Source organism: Gymnoscopelus microlampas, assembly GCF_963454915.1.
Source record: "Gymnoscopelus microlampas genome assembly, chromosome: 9".
Classification (NCBI taxonomy): domain Eukaryota; kingdom Metazoa; phylum Chordata; class Actinopteri; order Myctophiformes; family Myctophidae; genus Gymnoscopelus; species Gymnoscopelus microlampas.
This window is the reverse complement of record NC_139946.1, coordinates 16,102,865-16,119,824: the sequence shown is the minus strand read 5'-3', so window position 1 is coordinate 16,119,824 and position 16,960 is coordinate 16,102,865. Positions and strand designations below refer to the sequence as shown.

The 16,960-nt window shown below is 42.2% G+C and overlaps 1 protein-coding gene across 2 annotated transcripts in view; it reads left to right on the top strand.

The window, feature by feature from the left end:
• The first annotated feature begins 2,528 nt into the window (after nucleotides 1-2,528).
• Nucleotides 2,529-16,960, top strand: part of armc9 (armadillo repeat containing 9) — a 55,779-nt gene continuing 41,347 nt past the window's right edge. The window contains exons 1-11 of one of the 2 annotated variants that reach the window (XM_084066847.1): nucleotides 2,529-2,657; nucleotides 3,316-3,494; nucleotides 3,667-3,792; nucleotides 4,790-4,960; nucleotides 6,448-6,603; nucleotides 7,372-7,464; nucleotides 9,558-9,582; nucleotides 9,844-10,001; nucleotides 10,408-10,506; nucleotides 12,605-12,640; nucleotides 16,804-16,838. In XM_084066847.1, coding sequence (XP_083922973.1) covers nucleotides 3,417-3,494; nucleotides 3,667-3,792; nucleotides 4,790-4,960; nucleotides 6,448-6,603; nucleotides 7,372-7,464; nucleotides 9,558-9,582; nucleotides 9,844-10,001; nucleotides 10,408-10,506; nucleotides 12,605-12,640; nucleotides 16,804-16,838 — 977 coding nt within the window. In that variant the 5' untranslated portion in view covers nucleotides 2,529-2,657; nucleotides 3,316-3,416. The remainder of the gene's footprint in view (nucleotides 2,658-3,315; nucleotides 3,495-3,666; nucleotides 3,793-4,789; nucleotides 4,961-6,447; nucleotides 6,604-7,371; nucleotides 7,465-9,557; nucleotides 9,583-9,843; nucleotides 10,002-10,407; nucleotides 10,507-12,604; nucleotides 12,641-16,803; nucleotides 16,839-16,960) is intronic. The other variant, XM_084066848.1, reaches the window with a different exon arrangement.

The window sequence follows — 16,960 nt, the reverse complement described above, 5'->3', positions numbered from 1 at the left end:
CTCTGGGAGATATGGTGAGGAGTATGTTGTCTCATTTTACGAAAAACAGGGTGTTTGCAAAGATGACTTTAAACTCTCCCCTGTGAAAACAGAAGAGGTGTTTAAAAAATTGAGTGCTCTTCATCAACACAGAGCCACAGGCCTCGACAATATCCCCCCCAAATTTCTAAAAGACTCAGCCGCCTCCATTGCTCCAATCATTACCCACATATTAAACCTCTCCACCACACAGGGACAGGTCCCCAACGACTTCAAAAAAGCAAGGGTGACCCCTCTGTTCAAAAAAGGAAACCAATTAGACCCTGGCAACTACCGCCCTATTTCTATTCTAAGCTCCATCTCGAAAGTCATGGAAAAAATAGTCTATGAACAGGTCGACAAGTATCTTGCCGAGAAAAATCTAATCTACAAATTCCAATCTGGCTTCAGAACAAACCACTCCACTGACACATGCCTTCTCTATTTGAACGACTCTATCAAACAAGAGATTGAAAAGGGCAAATATTGCGGCATGGTCATGCTGGACCTCCAGAAGGCTTTTGACACCGTTAATCACCCAATTATGATCAATAAGCTCAAAGCAATAGGTTTTGATGACACGTCAGTGAACTGGATGAGATCCTACCTGGAAGGGAGGGAGCAAGTGGTGGAAGTAAACGGCACCCAGTCCCCCCCCCTCCCAGTGACTTGTGGTGTTCCCCAAGGAAGTATACTAGGACCCTTACTGTTCCTGATATATGTGAATGACATGTCGTCAGCCTGCGACTGCAACCTGTTCCTGTTCGCAGATGACTCGGCCCTGCTAGTCTCGGACAGGGACAGGCTGCAGGTTGAGAAAACTCTCAGCTCTGAACTCAACAAGATCTGCATCTGGCTCTCTGACAACAAGCTCTCATTACACCTGGGCAAAACGGAATGCATCCTCTTTGGGTCCACTCCTAACCTCAGAAAGGCAGAGAGCTTCACGATCAAAGCGGGTGATGATATCATCAAAAGAAAAAACGAAATTACCTACCTGGGCTCTATCTTGGAGGCTGACCTCTCTGGTGACAAAAATGCTGAAAAAACGATCAAAACGGTCCACAAAAAAACACGCTATTTGCGGAGTATTGATCGTAAAGTCAGTAAGACTCTGACTCTTGCAGTGGCCCTCATACAAGGTCATTACGATTATGCATGTACTTCATGGTATCACAACACCTCCAAGGCCTTAAAAACAAGGCTCCAAACATCCCAAAACAAACTTGTAAGGCTACTTCTCGGCCTCAACTACAAAACCCATCTAACCCCTGATCATTTTGATAGGATTGGATGGCTTAGGGTTGCGGACAGAGTACAGCAACTTGCTATGGGCCTGGTCTTCAAGATATATCACAACATTGGGATCCCCCTGTATTTGTCAAAATACTTCCAAAATGTTAATGATATCCATGATCACAATACCAGAGGCAGCTCCACAAACCTTGTCCAACCCTTTTTTGGCTCAACAAAGGGAAGTAACTCGTTCTCATGCTATTCATCAAAAATGTGGAACGCCCTACCAAAAGGAGTAAAGGAGTGTAAAACCCTACTCTCTTTCAAAACAGCCCTAAAGATACACCTTCAGGAGGCTGCAATTGGAAAATGGCCCCTGTCTAAGTCCTAACCTAACCTACCCCCCTACCCCCCCCCTCTCTCCTTCTCCTTTTGTACATATTTCTCACTCTTCATACCAGTAACCTGTAAACTGATTGTATGACATTCTATAGTAGTTGTGTATATCTGTCTGTCTCTTATATGTCATCATGATTTGTGTGCATGGGGAACTCATTTGAAACAAGCTCAGTGCTTTTATGAGTCTTCCAGTTTAGTAGACCTTGTATTGTGAATTTGTACTTCCATGTACTGTTGTTCTCATGTCTTACTAAATAAAGTACATCAATCAATCAACACACTACCAGCAGTGTTGAGGACCCACAGTTTACTGACCTGCTAACTGCCTGTTCAGAATCCTCTTAAATGGGAGTCTCACTCAAGACGTCACTCTGTACTCACTGCTACCCTCTAGGGGCTACATTACAATATTTTATTATTAATAATTTGAGCAGTAAAACATTTCGGTAATAATCACAGACGAGAACATTAGACACAAACAATGTTTTTAGTTTGTTTTATTACATTTTTACATGTATATATTGAAGTACATGGGATTTACGATTTCATTGAACGCACCATCAGTTCGCCTAACCGTAAAAAGCCACGTAGCTGCGCAATCATTTTTGAAGCACGGCTAGTGCGACTGACTCTCTCTGAAGAGCGGCCAGCGTGACCGCAGTATCTTGTTCCAGGGAGCCTCATGCAAGATTTGCGTTGTTAAAATGTTTAAGAAAGATCCTCATTTTTTTTTAGAATTTCTTCAAGATATATGTTTTTAAATAGCAGATCTACAAGCTCACAACGCATAGTATCGGCTGTTTTCATAGACCAGACTGCTTGTTTCTCTCACAGAATCTGGCAACGCTGCTGGTTGCTAGGTGTTGTGTTGTGGCGTCCTGTTGCTAACCATCATGTACCAGTTTATGAACAGCACTATGGATTATACTTACACATTACTTATCGTTACCGACACACTGTCATATCAACTAACATCCACTAGCAGAGGGATGTCTGTGTAAAAGGTGAGATATTAGTCTTGTTAACATTGCTCTTGTGTAGCAGCAGTAGCAGCCTATGCAGCTATCTCTGCTTAACATCTGTTTGCTACCTACTTAGCATCCTGCTAGTTGACATGTAGGGACTAATTACACCTAATTAAAACGTTTGATCACTAATGCTAGGAAGTGTTGGTACACATTGAGTGATTGTTTGATTGATTACTTTACTTTATTAACAGTATGCACACAAAAGCACAGAAAGTACAGTTCTATAGAAAAGGATGCTAAAAGCATTAAACTCAAGAAAACACTATGGCTTGTTTCCATTGGGTCCTGTGTGTTCAATTCATCGAGACATTTAATGAGGAACAATAATACAGAAACATCATATCAACGAGTTGTACTCAAAAAGAAACCAACCAACCCAAACACAGCCAAAACGTCGTCAAACCTACAGGCTAGTAATACTAATTAACCTGTTTGTTGTCAGATTTTGATTGATTGAATCCTTTATTAACAGTTTAAGTACTGAGGTACAGTTACTATACCATAATGCTAAAAGGATAACAGAAAAAGCCCTGAGGGCTTGTTTTACATTGTGGTCCTGTGTATTCAATTCATCAAGAAAGATGAAGTCGAGCTATTTAGAATAAATCAACAACAAACAACATTTCTTCTGCAGGTTCTGAGGAGTGGTCATCATCATCAGTGCTATTATGATGGAAGCTGTTTGATGGCTGGCCTACAGTAACTGCACTACCTGTAGGTGTTGTTGGTGTTCACATGAGTTCCAGGGAGGCAGGCGAGAAGATGGGGGACATCTTGGCCAATGAAGCTGATCTTCTCACGATGATCAAGGAGGTATGAAATGCATGGATTCAAGTTCTCAGTCGCCACGACTGATTTCAGTCATTTGGATTCCATAGAAGCCAACATGTCTTCTATGGAAACATGTTGTGCAGTGAAAATAGCCGTAAAATAGAATTGTAATTTGAAAAGTATTTGTGTTCTGTACCCATCTTTTTTTCACCAGTACCTAAAGTATGAGAAATTTGACGACACAGTCTACAGCTTTGACAAGGAGTGCAAAAACAAAGGCAAGCTTGTGTCCAAGCCTCAAGGAGACACACTTAAAGACTCCAAGAATATTATCGTTCAGGTAAAAATATGTCCTCCTAATATTATCCTAATAACCAATTCTACACACACGTTCCTGGGTAAGTTATGATTGTGGGGTGGGTAAAGCGCACTGTAATGAAAACCATACAGTATTGTGCCACAACCGTGAGTATGGAAATATGACCCGTCTATTCTCGGGTAGAACTTTCACGCTTTTAGCTCATTCTGGATATGAGCTGCTAAATGCCTAAATTGTAACTGAGTGATCATGTTGATCTGCCACAGATGGATCTGGTGATGATGGCAATTATTGATGAAATGGACAGACAGCCCTTATAGAGCACCAAAGGCGTCTGGCGTCACTGCCGCTAGAGGGCGCTATCCCTCTGGGTCGCTGCGTTATTTTTTATGTTGAAATCTCCATAGGGGAATCTTAGATCGTCTCATATAAGATTTTTCTAACACAGTTCTTATGTGAGAAGATCTAAGATTCCTCTATGGGGATTTCAACAAAAAAAATAACGCCTCGACCCAGGGGGATAGTGCCCTCTAGCGGCAGTGATGTCAGGACTTCGGTGCTCTATAGAATCCTAAACTTGGTCCACTAATCTCATTCCCCACAGTTCGGCACAAACATGGGAATGAATTCATTCTACTGCATGCCACCAAAATGTGGAATGCCCTACCACCAGCCATCAAAAAGTATGACTCCCTGCCCTCCTTCAAAACTGGCATAAAAGAGAACATGTCTGCAATTTGCAACTGGACAAAAGCAATGACCCCCGACTGTTTTTCTGTAAATATACTTTTACTGCTCATAGTATTGATGATTTCTTGTATAGTATTGTATATCTTTATATGTCTTGATGAATTGAACAGACCACAGGACCACAAAGGAAACAAGCCCTCAGGGCTTTTTGTGTTATCCTTTTAGCTTTATTGTATAACTTTACCTCTGTACTTTTTGCAAACTGTTAATAAAGTATTCAATTAATCAATCCTTTAACCAACCTGCTGCTGTAACTGGTCCACTGCAGAGAGACCTCCTCAGTTCCTTTGATGACGGAGACCATAAGGTGTTCTTTGAGCTGTGGACTGAGAACGTCCCCTCTGACCTCAGGGACATGGACACCCAGGCCCAGAGACTGGAGTTCTATCTTCAAATCCATTTTACCATCTACCCACTGAGGAGCCACTTGGGCAGACCTGTATGTACACTATTATACACTTTATAGGCTAATCGCTGATCGCTATTATTTGAGATTATTTTATTGTCGTCATAATCGTTGTTGAATTTTTCTTTTTATGTTTTCAAACATTTCCAAAAATAGTGGAAATAGAAGGTCTTCAAGCTTGAGCTTGTAGATCAGCTATTTCCACTATTAATGTTTTTTTGAAAGTATAAAGTTATTAATTATGTCAGTCATTTCTTTTTATATTTAGGTTACTTGTCATATCTGTGTAACTTCAAAGCCTAAAAGCCAAACAGAAATGTATTTTTTATTCATAAGTTGCCGTGTTCAACTACAAAAAGTATGCTTGCTTTGAGGTCTCTCTCACTTGAAAAATAGTTATATATCTTTAACTCAACACTGTGCAAAGCACTATGTAAGCCATCAAAGCCATATCACGAGTGCATTAGAATGAGTTATAATCAAAATATGATGTATTATACACTAATACATGTAATAGTTCAAACCTCTAGGTGGTTGAATACTGCCTGTCCAGTGTAGTCTCATAACAATCTCCTAACACAGGAATACTGCATCCTTTTCCATTATATTTCATAGCACATTATTACACATGCATTCGGCATACATACTTTTAGTAAACTAAATAATGCACATGCATTGCCTCAGTATCAAAACATGTCAGCTCATTCTAGACATACATATGTCATGACGTCAGTCAAACAAAGCACTTCAAATCATCCTTGGCCAACAGATGTCCTCGTTGCACTATGGTAGCCTCCATCCATGTTTCTGAACTCAAATGTTTTTGAAATTGAACTGTTTGCATGAGGGTTTGGAACAGTGCTCAACTGAATGTAGTTTTTGACACTAGAAATTATATTTGGCTCATCTGAATCTAGCCTATAGGCACCATGGTTCATCCATATACATTTTTCAGTTCACACACTTTAGATTCAAATTAATCATCGATATGCTCTGAGGCAAAGACAAGAAGAGCTCCTAAATGATCATTACTTCCTGACGCACACCGTCAATGTAAAATGATGTGAAATAATGTTCACATTTTGGGACCAGACATTTTTATTCCAGTAAACGATTGAGTAAAACTTGCCCACAGGGAAACCCAATGAGAAAAATACATAGACATCCATAATCTATGATTTTGTTTAAATTTATTAATTATAATATTATAATATATACTGTACATAGAAATAGAAATGCAGACCATTTGCCATATGGACGGGGGATGAACTGCACCATTCCTCCCTTTAATACCTGGTGTCCCAATTTTTGGTCACATCATTATAGGCGTAAATATTCAAAACGTTCCATAATTATCCAGAAAGTATGAAATAGGTCTTATGTGGTTATTATACCCCTCTTCTGATGCTCTTGATCATCACTTCTTGTCCTGACACTTCTGTCTTACATCTAGAATCTCAGGATTGTTCCGGGTTGTTGGGGTTTATTATAATATCACCTGTCTTACTCTCCCTCCCCAGGACCAGGCTGCGTTCGAGGAGAGGATCCCTCGCTTCAAGCAGTACCTGGAGACGCGAGGGGCAGCACTGAGTCAAACCACTGAGTTCCTGCCTTACTACGCCCTGCCGTTTGTTCCAAATCCTACCATCCACCCCTCCTTCAGGGAGCTCTTCCAGGTGCCTGGCACATTTCCTCTTGGAGCACATTCCTTCTGAGTAGCTTGATACGCCCGAGTGTGTTGTTGCCGATCAGTGCAGTTGGTTTCCCTCGGGGACGCTGTGCCCCTATAGACTAGGTTTTTGGCAGCAGTTATACTGCTCGTGGTAAGAATAGAAGTAGTAGTACCACTCATAGGAGTAGTAGCGGGCATTGTTGTGTTATATAGCGGAAGCTCTGGCACCAATTTGTACCAGTCACACAATAGCAGCAGTAGTTGCAATAAAAGTTAGTTTGTGGTAGTAGTATTTAATTGATCTTAAATCCTTCACAACTAAATTGATTGAGTGATTGAATACTTTATTAGACGCAAATTTAAACAGCACACTTGTTTTTTTATTGATCTCTCTCCCCCCCCTCTTCTTCCATTTTTCTTATATAACTTGGAAAAACTTGGAAATAACTTTACTTGTTTCCATTGTGGTCCTATGTATTCAATTCATCAACAGAGCATAACATATGATCACATTAATACATGTCATAAACACCACAAACAAGACAGTACACAGAGCATTGTGTAACCACGGAACAGCTCACACAAACAGAACAGAATTGTGTTATTTACGTATCTAAAAATGTCAACAGTTACAGATGGTCAGTCAGTATTCCACGGCTAATTGGCTATTATCATTATGTAACCTGCCACCCCCACCTCCCCAACCCCCACCCCGAATGTACACAGCTGTATTTATTCAAGAGCCCTTTACTAATAAGTCATGTTTGTTTAGGATGCCTGGATACCACAATTAAAGGGGAGGCTGGAGCCGTTTCTCTCTGCGACACTGAAGGCGTCCAACACTCCAAGGCTGCTTAGTTTATATGTATCCTTTTGTCTGGTGGTGTGGCCAAAGGTTGTCATGTTTGTAAAATGACGACGGCAGTACCACAAATAAATGTGAGAGACAAGGAAGGACCTGTGTGACTGGAAGGTGGGTTGTTCTGGGAAAGAGTAAATCGTCTCTGTCGGGTGGAAACCTCATATGTCCAAAACTGTTACTTTTCAGGATTCAAAAGCATCAAAAGTAGCACTCAAAACACGTTGCTTCGAGCCGCGTTTCGAGCTTGTGGATCTGCTATTTTTGATGCTTTTGTGTGACGCTGTAGTATGATCAAGTAGGGCTCTAATTTATGAAAAAACACAAAATGTTTAAATATGGAGATAAGAGGTTTCTGCCCGACAGCAACGAAAATTAGGAACACACAAGTCGTGGAGGTGCACTTGAGCAAGGCACTCGACCCCGACCTCAACAGTGGAAAGCTAAGGTGGTGGTACTGGGGCAGCTCCCGGCTGCAGCTGTGTGCGTGTAAAAAAAAAAAGCAGGGAGCTTGAAGAGCGAGTGTGTTCAGTCAACCATCCAATGGAACATGAAGCTTGAAAAGGGGCCTGCTGTAAGCACGGTGCAATAAGGAGGTCTAGACATTTCGGAGTAATGTTTGGTAATTTGGTATTTTTCCTCGAGGTTTCCTTTATTCACCAGGGTGTAATATCAGTAGCAGTACCTCTGTCAAACACTGAGCTGCAAACAAAGCGCAGAGATCAACTTTTCACATTAGCGCTGAATTGTGCCCAATGGCGGTGTTTGTGTGTGTGTGTGTGTGTGTGTGTGTGTGATCCTGCCAAATGGCCAGCGGTCAAAACTCACTTTGAGACTCTGACACTTCACACAGCGTCGCCTCACAAAACAACAGCCTTCACATTAAGTACAAGTTTTTGAGCCACCCGCAGGCAGAGAATGACTTCTAAATAATAAATCATCCAGTGAAGAGAGTGGAACAACAAGTCAGGATCCAAGTAACTTCGAGTACAGACTGGCTGCCATTGCCTTCTCCTGGCTGGCCCCGTTTCCACCAAAAGAACTTCAGTTCTAGAACTGGTTCTGTTCTAGATTCTTGGAACCTTGGTGCTTTCATGGAACCGGCCGCGAACCAGCTTGCATTTCCACCAGTTTTAAGCACCAGTTTTAAGCGACATAGCTGAATGGTTAGAGAGCCCGCCTGGGGAGCAGCTAGGAGTCCCCAATTGCCCCAGGTTCGATTCCAGTCCTGGCCGGCAATGTGTTGAATATGATTGGTCGAACTGTCCATTTCACAGGGGAAATTAAATCGACAATGGCTGATACAGTTTCCCTTTTCTTTTTTGATGATTGATATAATGATTTTTCGCTTGCTTTTGCCATTGTTTATGTCGCATCTGCATCTTCCAATCTAGTTCCGAACCAACTTTTAGGGTTCTGAACCAATTCATCTTCAGTGTAAACACACTGAACTGGTTCAAAATTAGGCGGGAAAAAATAACCGAACCTGTTCAAAAGGGGCCGCTGAGAAGCACATCCAAGATGGCAAAAATATATATAACTGGAAACCTTCTTCCTTCCTCCTCCTTCAGGCAACTAAGGACTTCCAGGCAACTAAGGTCACCCAAAGCTGGACGTTTCGTAATCCATAACCACCCTCTCAGATTGCTTTTCATTGTTTTTTTTTGTTTACGAATGGGCTACGTTCGAATGCTGCGGCATCCGATCTCGCCATGACTCACTGTGACTCACTCGAACTCACATTGGGTTTTAAGGTCAAGTGAGAAAAAGATAGGGATTAGCTGGAGACAATTGTTACAGTGGATCAGCTTCCTCACATTGTAAAATTCTATCCCGCTCTGGCAGATTAACATTACAGTAATGTTATATTATAATCTACCAAAGAAATGGTTAGTTATTGGTTATAACGTTTTTCTGAATCATTCAAGGTGTGTCCTGTGGCAAGGATCATTTGGCAGAATGCTAAAACTGAATCTGTTCACTTATTGGAAATTGTTTTGAATGAGTACACCATATGCCTACAATATCAACAATTTATTATGATGAGCCATTGTGTGTTAATTGTTTGGTGTGTATTTCCTTAAACACACTTTGTATAGAAGGATGGTGGGAGGACTACCAAAGGTACTGTATCTGCTATGAAGAGCACATGCTGTATGTATGTATGTAAATGCAATCTGTGGTTTGGATGAAATAGAGTGAAAAGACACCATTTTCTACTTCTCTTCTCTTCTCCCAGTCTTTTGTATTGATTATTTTGTGGATATTTGCTTGTCTGATAGACAGCTAGCTAGCATACAAATGATTAGAAACTGGACAAAATTATGCGAACGTATTATTTAATTTCCCTTTGTCAACGTGCGTACATACATCTCCCACACACAGAGGCCTTGCAGCAGTTGCAGCTGCAGCTGGTTGAGTCAGAGCGGCGGGCCGCCAGCTACCTGAGGCGGTTCAACACCATCAAGGCCGACTACCACAACCTGATAGGAGTGGCAGCCGAGCTGGTGGACTCACTGGAGGCCACCGTCAGCGGAAAAACGGTAAGGGCCGCAGGCTGAGCACACACACCACCTAGTAATGGGTGCACTCACTGCACATGCTCATGCGCATGTGCAGGTACACGCAGTTAGGACTTGGTCAAACAAACATTGTCAGTCGTGCACATGGGCATGCTCATGCGCACGGGCATGCACACGCAGTTACACTCTCACATGACTTGGAACGGGTGACACAGACACATGCATAATAGCTAAAGATAAGATAAAGAATACACAAATAAAAAGCACCTGTTACTTATCCTGTACATAAATGATGATGAACCTAGTCTCCACTACCAAATGAGTCCTTTATTAACACATGACATAGTAGCCCGCCGGCCTGCCTGCCTGCCTCTCCACACGCACACACAGCACATGAAAGCTCAAGGGGCCTGGCGTGTTTTCGCAGATCTCCCTGGAGTACCTGCAGAGTGTGTGCGTTCGCCTGTTCAGCGGCCAGATGAGGCAGAGTGCATCACAGAGCGTCGACTTCACCAGGCCTGGCACCGTGAGTGAGAACCCACAGCACTCTCTCTCTGTCTCTCTCTCCCCCTCTCTTTCTCTCTCTCCCTCTCTCCCTTTCTCCTTCTCTCCCTCTCCCTCTGTCTCTGTCCCCGCCCCCCCCCCCCCCCCCCCTCTCTCTCTCCTTTGCACACCTCACAGAGAGGACAACAACACTTGTAATTCCCACAGGCGTTCAGGTCAAAGTGTTCCTGCAAAACAACCGTGCGAAATGAAAGACAACTTATACTCAGCGCTTGGTTTTATTAATAACAGGAGTAATTGCGTCACTCGGGGTGGACAGTCAACTGTCACTAAAATATGCAGGCAAGGTATTTAGGTGAATATTAAAGTGAAGTTATTAATACATTTTAAAAGATCCTCAAGTAGCTCTATTCACTATACACCTGCTTAATATCAATAGGCTCACTGTGGAACTTGTAGTCATACAATTTGATAGATAAGATGGATAGAAAGTACAATAACTTACAATCTATCACCAGTTATATGACCATACATCTGTCATGGATAAAGACTATTGGCAGTGGATATGAGGCTGATATACAGTATGTACAGTGTCAGCCAGCCTACACTGTGTGTATATGGATTATTATGTACAGTCAAGCAACAGCGTGTAATGAGCAATATGCGTCAACACCTACGTAAGCTGGCTATGGTAAAAGCTTAGCTTAAGCTGTTCAAATTAACAAAAGAACATTATTAAATGCCTCGCCTTAGCCTTGAGTTGAGATAATCAGATAAATCATCACTGCCAGACAGTGCTTGTCAAGCCACTGCATTCTGCATCCTGGTTTTACGTAACAAACGAAACAAAGTGCAACAGGTTCAATAGAAAGTATTGTCATTTGAGAGGTTCTTAGAATTCACTTGTGAGTGAGTCCGCACAAACTGTGCTTTAAGCCCAAAGGCGTTTTACAAACATACTAGCACCAGGTCAGGAAACAACTCATTCATTCACTGTGGCTGATGTTGTTCAGAGATATGAAATAGTCACTGTGCCACTAGTGATGGAAGAAGTACTCACATGTTTTACTTAAGCAAAAGTATCAATTCTGCAATGTAGATAATTATACTTTGTTACTGTAAAAGTACAATATTTGTCTCTGAGATGTAGTGGAGTAGAAGTAAAAGTATAGAAGATTGGAAATAATCCAGTAAAGTAAAAGTACCTCAAAATTGTACTTAAGTACAGTGCTTGAGTAAATGTACTTTACTTTACTACTTTCCACTGGAAATAGCCATTGTGCCACTATCTGATGGAATAGAATAAGACTGATTAAGGTATTCTGCTACACTGGTCATTTTTCAATTGTTGAACAGTGGGGAATATGAAGTGCTTCTGTGCAAAATTCTTCTCACCGTTACACAATAGCAATTATCCAGAATCACAACTTAAAGCTGCACTCTGTAACTTTCATGGTTCTACTGAGGATTTGAACCCGGGTCTCTCATGCAAGTGCCAACATGTTTACCATTGAGCTAATGGAGCATGCCTGCTTGCTCAGGGGAGAAATATAATTTTGACCTTCAGGCGGTAACACTTCAAACTGTATTGGTCCTCCTACCAGACCAAATACAACCACCCCAATTGTGTTAATTGTATTAACATACTCTACCATACAGATTGGTCAAAAATAAAATTGTATTCATAAAAACAAAGTCACATCGTGTAGCTTTAATACCCTATCAATCTTTACCATCTCTAATGGTAGAGAAACCTTTGACATTCAAATCTGCTGTAATTGCATCTATCTCACATTATACTCTGTTTCATGTCATTATAACTCAAAAACTCCTTTCTTTGTGTGTGCGTTTCTGCTTTTGTGTGTGTGTGTGTGTGTGTGTGTGTGTGTGTGTGTGTGTGTGTGTGTGTGTGTGTGTGTGTGTGTGTGTGTGTGTGTGTGTGTGTGTGTGTGTGTGTGTGTGTGTGTGTGTGTGTGTGTGTGTGTGTGTGTGTGTGTGTGTGCGTGTGTGTGTGTATATCTGTGCGCTTTGTGTGTATATCTGTGTGCGTTTCTGCTTTTGTGTGTGTGTGTGTGTGTGTGTGTGTGTGTGTGTGTGTGTGTGATGCTCTGCCCATAAAGGGATATTACTCTATGAGTCCCTATGATGACGGCTATGTAAGTTTTATAGAATTTCATCTTTACATACTAACCGCACCCCTACTAGTTGTCTTGCCTCATTTTCCCGCCGTTCTCTTTATCTCTCTCCACGTCTCTTCGTTCGTTACCACTCCTATATCTTTCTTCATCTGCCTTTGTGCTGCTTGCCCTACATTCTGCTCCATTTCCCTAGAGTTGGAGACTTTAGATTGGCCTAGTTTAATGCAATGTATGCCCTTGTTCCTGGTAAGAATGGGCCCTATTATCCAGCTGCTTCTTCCAACAAAGACAAGGGCTTCCCTCTTGAGAATGTCGCTGACATTAAACGTGCCCTAGTCCCTGAGCACCGTCGTCATTGTCACCCACCCACCACCCACCCACCCATTTAGCTGCAATGTTTACTTACCTGGTCATTTTAGTTCCACTAATGGGGGGGCCAACGTCCGTCCAACACTTGCATCCCAAACATATAGTCGCTGTCGGGCAGAAACCTCTTTATCTCCATATTTTGACTTTTGGTGTTTTTTCTGCTACTTTTGAATCCTGAAAAGTAACCGTTTTGGACATATGAGGTTTCCACCTGACAGAGACGATAACAAAAACATACTGGTTTGATTGTGACTTTTTGGTGACCCCATGGCCTTTACTGTGACACCGCCCTTTGCATTTTTTTGCACACACAACACAAGATACTAGTGCTGTATCTCAGAATCGAATGGGCCGACGACAATTAACAATTTGAGTGACTCCTTTACCAGTCTCAGACCAAAAATATCAACTTTGCACACAAGATGAACCCCACAGATTGTCGGTGGCACCATGACCTTTCCTTTTATTTCACTTCATTCACAAATCATTCGGTTAATATGCAATACTGCCACTGAGAATAATTTGGTAATTTATTTATTTATTGTCCTTTTCCACATTGTCCTTTTGGATGAGAGCACAGGGCTCTATGGATGACGATGTTGGTCCATTCAGGTCTGGTCGGGTGTAAGAAGCAGCACGGCCTCTAGGGGCTGCTAGTGGGGGAATTCTTAGTCCTCTGGTTTGAGGGTAGTAAATTGCCTCACTCTGCCTTTTTACCTGCGTTCAAAGCAGGTTACTAAAGCCCCTTTCAGAGTGGCGGCAATCTTGTTTAATAATGAATCATTGATGCAAGCGTGTATTATATAACCCAGATGGTTCTCAATGCTTTTGATGATGTTGACACAAATGTCAAAGTGGCAACTAATTGAGCACTTGGTTTGGGGTTAGGTCAAACCTGACACCCACTGGCCACAGTAACTAGTGTTTGTAGAATAGGGCAGGTGCTTCAAATCATTGCTGGTCTAGTTTACCAATGAGGCTGAGGCTTATACAATAATAGATATAGTCAAAATGGATCAGCTTTTGGGAAGTGGTCATTTCTTAACGCTGAATGAATAAGGAGTGCTGAGCAAGACTCAGCATGCATCAACCTGAAAGATTTTTGACTAATCATTTGCAATTGAATTCTTCCAATAATGTAAGATATTTGCTATGAAAAATACGTTATGCTGAATTCACAAGATGCTATTTATAAAAGTCAACTGCCTACAGTAACAGAGTAGACCTGCCTAAAGCCCTTTTTTGTTACTGTGTAAGATATTGTAAGCTATGCTTCATGGCTCATAGTTCTGGGCATTTATACTCAATACATCGGCTCACTGACAAGCGTGACAGGCGCTCCCCAATTATGCCAATGATGAGCCAAAAACAATCTGGCTCACAGGGCTCGTCTTACACCATGTACATGAGGCTTAATATTTCTCTTGGCCAAGTGACATTCCCCTTTGGATGAGCAGTTTCTCAACCCAGCCGGCCAAGAGACATGGCTGCTCACCTAGAAGAGTCAGGTTCTGCTTGAGGTTTCTTCCCGTTAAAGGGGAGTTTTTGGGGTCTCTGTAGAGCAGTGAGGACCCCCAGTTTCATATGCATTATGCCATGGACCCCCTATTTGATTTAATAAAAAACAATGGAACCACTAATAGATCCATTTGGTTCTATTTGTACATTCTCACAATCATCCACTTGGTTCCTAACTCTCAATCATTTAGCATGGGCACCCCCTGGAACTCCCCTCAAGGATCCCTGGGCCCCACAGTGATAACCATTGCTGTGTGTAGAGAATGGTCTCGATCTGCTCTACATGTAAAGTGTCTTGAGACAATTTGTTATGATTTATCACTATATCAAATCAAATTAATTGGTTGATTGATTGATGTTTGGTTTTCCATGTGGGTTTGAATCGAGGTAGTTACATAATAACTAACCCTGACAAAGGTTTAGAACTGGGGTCTTCAAGGGTTTTCAGACCAAGGACCCCTTAACTGAGAGAGAGATGCAGGCATTTAATCACTTAAACCGTCAATACTTAGTAAACTTGACCTTTCACATTGTACTTAGTCTGCTCTTTCTTCCCTCTACACCAAACCGTTTTGCCGAAAATAGCAGATCTACAAGGAGTTGTGATCTGCTTATCTGGTTAATGTAAAAAAAAGTTCCTATTACGCAAATATTTGGTGGCCCCCCTGTAGTAACTCTGAGGACCCCCTAGGGGTCCCGCACCCCCTGTTGAAGACCCCTGGTCTAGAAAGAGCATCTGAGCAAACTCAGGAGGCCCTAACTCCAAACCCACATGTCTTCTTTAGCATTAGAGATCTCTCCCTCTACTCCACAACCTTAAGAACCCTGGGCTGCACTTCTCAGAATTCAGGATCAGGTTTGTACCGGCATAAAGACTGATTGTTCCCCGTATCGCAACATAACACCATAATTGGGGCGCAATTATAACCCCCTCCTCCCACCACCACCACCTCCATGTGTCTCACACATTTGTTTTTCCATTTATCACTATCTCTCTGTTTACTTAGCTAGGGGGAGAAACCAAAACTTTCACAGCTCTGTCAATCCTACCTGATCCCATTTAAACAACAATAACACCCAACAATAGGTGACTACTACTCACCACGGCTTCATGCATATTGCATTGTACCAGTTAACATCAGTACAATTATATGAAAACTATATGAGAGAGTTCCCATTGTATGTATGGCTGAATGAATAACTTATACTTGAGTACAGTGGGGAGTAAGAGGACAGAGGGGAAGGGCGGGGGGGGGGGGCATTGCCAACGGGTCCTGAGCTGGGCTTGAACCCAAGCTGTTGCACTTATGTGGTCGGTGCGCATCCACTGGTTGAGTAACCAGAGTGCTCTGGGGAAATATAATGCCTCGCAGCTATAGGAGGTGAAGGCCTGAAAATAGGTTTCAGCTGTTGTCCTCAACACACCTGTGTTGTAGTGTGACCTGTCACTGTGTAGTGTACCTGCATCATGGCCCGGGTCCCTCTTCGCTGGTCAAATGTCACAGTGAAACATGCTTTAGGGAAGCATGGTCCAGGTGTCTGGCTTCCGCCCCCTGGATCACCCAAACCCGCCTGGGTCCTTCTCCATCACCTTTTCCTTCCTCAGGGAAAAGGTCATGAAACCTTTCAGTCTACAGGTTACATTACAGGGCCAAAAAAGCCCCCTTTTTCAGACGTAAGAAACACTCACTTTGGAAATCCCCTATGCTATATAGCCCATAGGGAGAAGTGCCACGATCCCGCAAAATGGAATGAGAGGGGAAAAGGACAGGGAAAAGGAATTGGTTGCCACTCACTAACCCTCGTCTCTTTTTCTCATTCAATTGGTCGGTGTCCCTGTCACTCATTTTGCATGGGCAGTATTGCCAAATAACGTACATTACACTCTGGGATTCCGCGAGCATGTTCCAGTAGCTCACGCATGATGCACTCACGGCCAAACCCCTAAAAAAAAAATCTTCCAGCACAGAAACTAACATGATTCTATACTCTGGTAAGTATTTACACATACTTACAGTCATCGGTCACATCAATATGACCGATGACTGTCTTTATCCAAGGCTAGTAAGTATGAGGCAGTAAGCATGAAGGAATGTGGTTGTAGGATGCATGAAACGACACCTGTTTATCTAATGACATCTTTTATAGTAAATATAGAAGGTGGTCATGATGAAATTCTGAGAGTTGGTACATATTGTGTTATAAAGGAAGTGTATTCAACCTCCTCTTTGTCTCTCTTTATCTCTCTCTGTTTTATTTCTGCTGTATGTCTCTCTCTCTCTGTCACTTCCTAGGCCTCCTCAATGCTAAGAGCAGCAATCGCACCACAGTAAGTCTTCAACTTAAGTTGGCATACTTATAAATGGAGTTATACATCGAATACCCTGCCTATATATTTTCACTGGGGGGCGAGGGGGTGACAAAAGGATTAAGAGGGTGATAAGCCATATC